The 7473-nt window shown below is 33.5% G+C and overlaps 1 protein-coding gene across 3 annotated transcripts; it reads right to left on the reverse strand.

Annotated features, from left to right (window-relative positions):
* Nucleotides 1-1233: 1233 nt before the first annotated feature.
* LOC145034704 (uncharacterized) lies at nucleotides 1234-6646 on the reverse strand. 3 transcript variants are annotated; one of them, XM_078983190.1, is made up of 13 exons: nucleotides 6453-6646; nucleotides 6172-6362; nucleotides 4909-5112; nucleotides 4644-4825; nucleotides 4387-4513; nucleotides 4105-4299; nucleotides 3960-4007; nucleotides 2439-3869; nucleotides 2274-2357; nucleotides 2115-2194; nucleotides 1967-2018; nucleotides 1786-1872; nucleotides 1234-1696 (listed from the first exon to the last, which is right to left on the reverse strand). In XM_078983190.1, exons 2-13 carry the CDS (start codon nucleotides 6277-6279, stop codon nucleotides 1478-1480), a joined length of 2817 nt encoding a protein of 938 aa, XP_078839316.1. In that variant the 5' UTR covers nucleotides 6280-6362; nucleotides 6453-6646; the 3' UTR covers nucleotides 1234-1477. The 3 variants fall into 3 exon arrangements, with proteins under 3 accessions (XP_078839316.1, XP_078839317.1, XP_078839318.1); XM_078983191.1 differs by having other exon boundaries at nucleotides 6555-6642; XM_078983192.1 differs by having other exon boundaries at nucleotides 2445-3869; nucleotides 6172-6646.
* Nucleotides 6647-7473: the final 827 nt, after the last annotated feature.

The raw sequence follows: 7473 nt of genomic DNA on the forward strand, positions 1-7473 counted from the left end.
ATTTACTGTATTGACAATGACATCCCAAATGCTTTAAAAATGAATAAAAATATTTTTCTTCGGAAATGCTTTAATAACGTATTTATCATGTTTTACTGGGAACAAATTCCGCAACATTTTTATTAAAAGAGGTACTCTGATTTTTATAAAGCATAAACAAAATCGGTCTTTTCTGATCGTGAAAATGGGGACGTCACATTGTCTCGTCTTCATTAATGTAGTTGAGGTCGAAGGTACAAAAATAGTGTTTAGGAAGTGTAGTCAGTCTTGTCATTATGAATACACGAGTTAGAACGAATTATTCGGCAATCACAGGCTATATCGTATGTCATTCCCCATGCCCTTTTGATGTAATTTCATAGGATGCTTGTTCACAACGTATTTGATTCAAATGCTTCGACCAAAAGCATCATCGTTTCGTTCAATATGGCCATGTATCGCGCTGACCCTAGTGCTTCGGTCTTTCGTTCAAGGTTCAGGCTTGGCGCGTCCGGACTAGTTTATGGGAGGTGGCACACCTCATTAGTGACCTTTTTACCTCGAGAATCAAGATGAGGTGGAGTTTATGTCTGAAAACCCAACATGTACATTAATTAACTAATCCCCAAAAGCAACTTTTGCTGTTGTTTGGACTTCGATAATGTAGATAGTTGGAAATATGACAAGTTTTGGTATATAAAGGAGTCATTAGCCATTAGACACATACACAATTTTCCTCTTTTATCATCAATTTCTTTTTTCATCCCCAAGAAAAAGTAGTTCGGTTTTGGGGCTGTGACGTGTTTCACATCACATATTTGATAGATCACATCACATATTTGATAGATCACTTGCACTTTAAACACATCATGTACAACTTTTACAATAAAAGCGTAATTTTTTCCTTTTCTAGATGTGAAATAAATAAACTTATACCGTTAAATGTTCTAACCAATGATTATATAACTGAAACAAAATTAATACAAGATTGATGATTTTAATATGGCACCATTTCGCTGAATGAAATTGATACAAATCAATAGAGTTGTATGTTACTTCGTTTAAAGGAACCGATTTATTGGATCTTAAACAGCCACTAATGATATTTAACCTCACAATTTCATTCAGATCCACATATCTCACCATTTTGAGCTGAAAACTTGATGTTTTTTGAAAGATAAGCAAAAGTTATATATAATTTGCAAAGTTTTTAGAAGAAAGCATAAAAGCCAACACACTACACATCCAACGCTATTTATAACAGAAATTAGCCTTACTAATTACCCCCCCTACTGTAGGTCTTCAAAAGATACAGGTAAATTTTAGCCTACTTACTATAAGATACAAACTTAAGCACAATTACCTTCTACCAAGCAATTTCAACATGACTATTGACTACTCTTATATCTGGACTTTAACTAATTACCCACATCTACCAATCCATTGTAATGTAAAAAACTAGTATATCACAGAAGATCCGATCCCATCCAAGAGGTACCTACATCTTCTTTCTCTTCTTTCCGCCCTTTGACCCACTCTTTTCACCCTCGGTTGACTTTTCTGCAGCATCACCATCATCTAATTCTTTTTCATCAACACCGTTTGACTTTGATTTTGACTTTGACTTTGCGGAGTCACTTTTACCCTTTGATTTGTAAGTAATAATTTTGGATAATGTCTCATCATCATCAGTGCTATGAACTTCAGCCGGTTTCTTCTGTTATTTAATCAATAAATAATATTTTTAAAGAAAAAGATAATTTGGCAAAAAAAATCAGCATACATAGAAATAGAAATAGAATTCACCTCATTTCGTGCAGAAAACTCTTGCAAAATTTCCCATTTTTCTTTTTTAAGATTCAATGTTTCTACATCTCCATCAACATATGAAACCTGTTTTATTAATTAAACTCCCATAATAACATGAGTGATATAAAACGATAACTTAAAACTTTATAAAAAATTAAAAGGTAAGTATCGAAATGACCTTATGCTTGTTTTTAGCAGAATCAAAGGATTCAATAACACCTTCGTAATACCTGCAATTAAGAAATAAGAATGTGAATAATAATCATGAGATAAAAACATGTCAAATCTTTAAATAAAGTTTTAAAACTAGGTCTTAGGCCGCTTACTTATGATCATCCGGCCACCAAACTTTAACCTTCAAACCAATCAGGCTATCATCATACTTTACGTTCTTGTTAGCCTGTGACTATAATAAGTAAACAAAAAGTCAACTTTTGATTCCTTCTTCTAAATAAATAAAAAAGTCAAAGAGTTATGAGCATTACATTATTTTTACCAACGGATCTTTTTCTTTTTAAGCTTTCCTCCGATTTACCTTCTTCCGCAAGCTTTGGAGAAATATCCATCCCCTTAAAAAAGGTAAATAGTTTGATTACTCCAAGTGCAAAAAAAAAGGTAAAAAAGGAAAATCAGTAAAATAAACAACTTACGATTACATCATCATCATCTTCAGGCAAGGATTTTGCTTGGTCCTTCTCTTCAAGTTTTTTTTTACTACTTGAGGCGTTCTTTTTTCCATCTTTGTTCTTTGCTGAAGAAGAAGTGTTTTTGTTACCTTTTTTAGCAATAGCAGGTAACTTAATTGGCTTTGAATCTGAATCAGTTTCATCTTCTTTACCAGCAGAAGACTGTCTCAGTGGTTTATCAAAAGAATCACTCTCATCATCTTTTTCAATCAATGACTTTTTTGCCTTTTTTGCCCCCGACTTTCCACCACCACTTTTCTTACCAGACATCTTACGCTTCCTTTTCGCTGAACCACCACCGCCCACTTTCTTACCGGATTTTGCCCCTGAAGCAACTGTATCCGCTTTTTTCTCGTCTTCTGGTGTGGCAGTTGTAGCTGGAACTGGAAGTTTATCTTTCTGAAAGATGGATGCCTTCTTTTTCTTTATAACATCTATTAGAGGTGTATCATCTTTAATCATACTCTTTTTCTTTGAACGAGGACCTTTTCTAATATGAATCTTATACTGTAGGCCCCCACTTTGTGATTCTAAACCAGCCTTTGCCACCTCAGATTCCTCTTCTTGAGCTGATACCTTCTCAACATTCATCTCTTCCGGAAGGCTTCCACTTTGTGATGGACCATTTACAACCTCGGTTTCAGACACTTGAATTTCATCAGCTTTCTCATCTTTCTTTTCATCATCCTTATTTTCATCATCTTTCTTTTCATCATCCTTCTTTTCATCATCTTTCTTTTCATCATCCTTCTTTTCATCATCTTTCTTTTCATCATCCTTATTTCCATCATCCTTATTTTCATCATCTTTCTTTTCATCGCCTTTCTCGTCTTTACTTTCAGCATGAGAAGAAACAGAAGGTTCGGCTGATGTCATGGTTTCCTTATTGGAAGTCTCTTCTGGTTTTGATTCTATTTCTGGAACAGAAACTTGAATATCATTTTCTCTCTCATCTTTGTTTTCACCATGAGAAGAATTGGAAGGTTGGACTGATTCCAATGTGGCATCAATCTTATTTCCTTCCTTTTCGTATTCTACATGTGCCAACTCAGCAACCGAATCATTAATGTCGGCTTTGCTAGCCAAACTAGAATCTTGATGTTCAATGGCTTCTTTTGGCTTCTTTGAGGACTCTTTAACAGGTGATGAATCTTTAATGTCGGCTTTACTAGCCAAACTAGAATCTTGATGTTCAATGGCTTCTTCTGGCTTCTTTGAGGACTCTTTAACAGGTGATGAATCTTTTTCAGTCAAAGTAACTCTTCCTCCATTGCTCATAACTATTTTCAAAATTCTGGTGGGAGTCGCAACAATCTCTGCAGGCCTTTCTGAATTCTCTTTAACCACCTGACTTGTCTCTTCCGAAGATACTACTGTAATCTTGGTCTCATCAGCCTGTAGCATTTCATAATTCATACAGAAAGAAAGCATGTTACATAATAGAAAAGAAACTTTACAGGATCAAAAATAAAATAAATAGCATGCCTGTGGTGCCTCTTCTGAACATTCCTTGGCCAATTTGTTCTCATCAGTCTGGAATATAAGAGTTTAAACAAAAAAGTAGATCATGTCATTGTCATCAATACAATTACTTCAAGAAGCATGTAGTGAGATAACTTTCAAATTATACCTGTTGCTGCACCAAATCACTCTCATCATTTTGCTCAAAAACAGTTGCCCCTTCACATACAGCAGCCAAAACTGGGCTATAGTTATCTAATGAATCACCTAAATCAGGAAAGGTTTTACTCAAATAAGGCCTGAGTATAGCTCTAGACCTCTCAAGTATTTTTTCCCCCAATTTTCGTGCCACTGGTAGAACTCCCTACATAGAGGAAAGTCATTTGTTGTCATTTGTCATTTGTCAAAAAAAAAAAACAAAGCAAGAAAGGAAATTAGGGAAAAACAATACTTCGCTGTCATTTTTAATGCTAAACAGTAGTGGTTTAAGCAAGTTATTTGAAACTTCTTCGATTTCTTCAAAGATAAGGCTCATAATATCTACCATTGATGAAAATATGATGTCGGGATGATGTTCCCTGAAATTGAAAAGAAAGCAAAACGTTTTAGGTAACACGGATAAAATGTAAAAAGGGTATTCATGCGTCATTACTAAAATAACTTGAAATGGTAGTTAAGTTAAGGTACTCTCTATAACAAACAACATACCTTATTGATTTCAGAAAGTGTTCAAACATCTCCACAATCAACTCTTCACATTGAAGATCAAGCATAAGAACACATGATCTAACTTTGCAAACAGTTTCAAGAATTGAGGCCCTCTTGATATACGAACGGCTGGACTTGTCTGATAAATTCTCAAATGTAGAAACAATCAAGCGAAAGACATCCTGTAGATATAAATATAAAATATAAATAAACTGAATCTTTGGAAAGAGTATTATGAGACAGTTTAATGTTTGATCTGTTGTACCTTCAGTTCCTGATCATCAAACGGGGCTTCAGGTGCTGTGACTCTTGTTATTTCACTGAGACATGCAGCCACTGCAACTTTCACATCCACATTTGAATGATCTACAAGACTTCTATCAACCAAGCACTTTTGTAATGGAGTTAGTACTTCTTTCATTAAATCATTGGGAGATTGATCCACCATCGATAGAAGTTTATCCGTTTGCTGAAATGTACAAGTAAACAAAAACCAATTAGATCAACAAAATCCTACTTCTAAAGTTTTATTAAGGAATAAACATAAAACAAACAACTATAGGCTTGCATTAGCCTTTGAATACTGCTAAGATCCTATCAGATACCGGATACCCGTGTGATTACTTCTCATAATTACAATGCTAGTTGTTATTATTTCATACTACCTATTGCGCATACAGTTTATTTACGTGAGTATAATCATGTTTGATTCTATAGATAACCTATATTTATAAACTACCTATATTCGGATTCAGACATGACCTAAAGACGATTTATATAGACATTATGTTCTTTATGTATCTTGTAGTACCTCGTTTTGGTTATCTAAATCTGAAGAAATCCCATGGCCTAAAGGATTCATTACAAATTCAGGGCATTAAGGTAGATAAACTATAATGCAGGTAAAGTTTGACAATTGTCACACGGGAATTATAAAGGTTAAGAGTAAAACAGTGTTACAGAAGTTCCATACACCTTATAGGTAGCATATAGCTTCATCTAATCTTCTATGTTAAATACCATGTATGGTCGTTTCGCCTTTCAAATTTCTCTATGAAAGGAACAAAAAGATATTCAGATAAGCTACTCCCTCCATCTAAGGTGAAGGATATGGGTTTTTCTTGGTATGTAGTGAGGCTCCTTTTTGAGGAATTAGGGCAAATCGAGTATTGCTAGATTCTAACCCTTTCAATATACGCCCTAGTACTGACGATCACTGAGAACCTAAACTTTGCTACTTCTGTTCATAAAAGTAACATAAATGCAAATTACAAATGTAGCAATGCTCTCATGACAATTACTAAATCCGAACAAAGTAATCAGCATAATCATGCAAAATTAAGATACTATCTAATCTCAAATTAACCATAAAACGTCCAAATTGGTGGTATAAGTAGCAAGAAACAACATGCAAGACTCAAAAGTACAGATAATTACATTTCAGACTGCCCAACAAACCCTCCAGAAATGGATGCTAGAAACAAACCGAACAAACAAACTCGTAAAAGGTTTAGAAATGAAGGCTTACATCAAGAACATGGAGAAGTTCATCATCGGAAGTCGGGGGCCGTAAAAGCCGCTTCCCTGCCTCCTTGAGCTGTTGCGTTAGTTGCAGCTCAACATCTGTCGTCACCATTTTCAAATTCTCTCACTATCTTAGGTTTCTCCTCGGACAAAAAGTAGTCTGATGCACCTCAGTCTACTCGTACCATTCAAAACCTAACAAAACTCGTTGTAAGCACAAAAAACAAAAACCCTACGGAATTTGAAGTAGAATAGGCTAAAATTTTGAAGGGGTTTTTCAATGACCTTAAAAACCCTAGAAATCTAGCACGATCTTTGATAGAACAGCAAAAACAGTTGATTTTCTACTGAAAGAAACTATAACAGCATTCAAAGAGAGAGTTTAACCATTGCTTTTGAGACATAAAAGGAGGGAAATTAGGGCTTGTTTTTGTGAACATTTGTGGACAGGGAGGAGAATTGAGGAATTCTAAAAGGAACAAGTGTGCGTACTAGGCTCTACACAAGATTTATTTATAGGTAAAAAAGACGAGGTCCTTTTCTGCAATTTGTTGGTTTTTTTTTACGGTTGAATGTTTATTCTGTAGTTATAGCTTGTAATAAATGATTTTTAGTAAATAATTTTTAAAATATATTATAATATTTTAATTATTTTTGTTTTTATCAGCAAACTAAACTATTCCTAAATTAACACATATATCTCCAACCAAAATTGAACCATAATCGATCTTTACCGTTAGGCAAAAAGCGCTTAAAATAATAGTTTAGGAACAACAGACAGTTTCTATCAAACCACATTTTCATTGGTTGGCATGTTTAAGTCAACTTGATAAGATGAACCAACGGTTGTAATCTATAATAAGAAGTATGTTTATTTTTTAACGTCCGTAGACTGTTACAAAAAATTGAAATTAACCATATAATAATTAAAAATTCTTATAAATTAAAAAGTTATTTAGTTTAATCATATACAAATAAAATGTAAAGATCATTGATTGGTTGTGATGATATGATTTTTAAAAACTTTTATATAAAATAATTAAACATAATATTGCTAAATAACAATAAATAAATTTTTTAATTTAACGAACAACATGTTCATTTTGTTAAATTTTCAAAGACAATGGTTATTTTTCCGGTTAGTTTGAATAAATTTGATCATTTTAGTAATTAAACTTTATGATTAATTAATATTTAGTTATAGACAATGTAATACAAAAAAATATTTACATGAAATTTACCAAACGGTTTCGAAATTATGTAAAATATACTCGAACGTAAAACACGCGCAATAGGTTTTAAATGA

Source organism: Lactuca saligna, chromosome 3 (assembly GCF_052625555.1).
Source record: "Lactuca saligna cultivar CGN05327 chromosome 3, ASM5262555v1, whole genome shotgun sequence".
In the NCBI taxonomy this organism is placed as follows: Eukaryota; Viridiplantae; Streptophyta; class Magnoliopsida; order Asterales; family Asteraceae; genus Lactuca; species Lactuca saligna.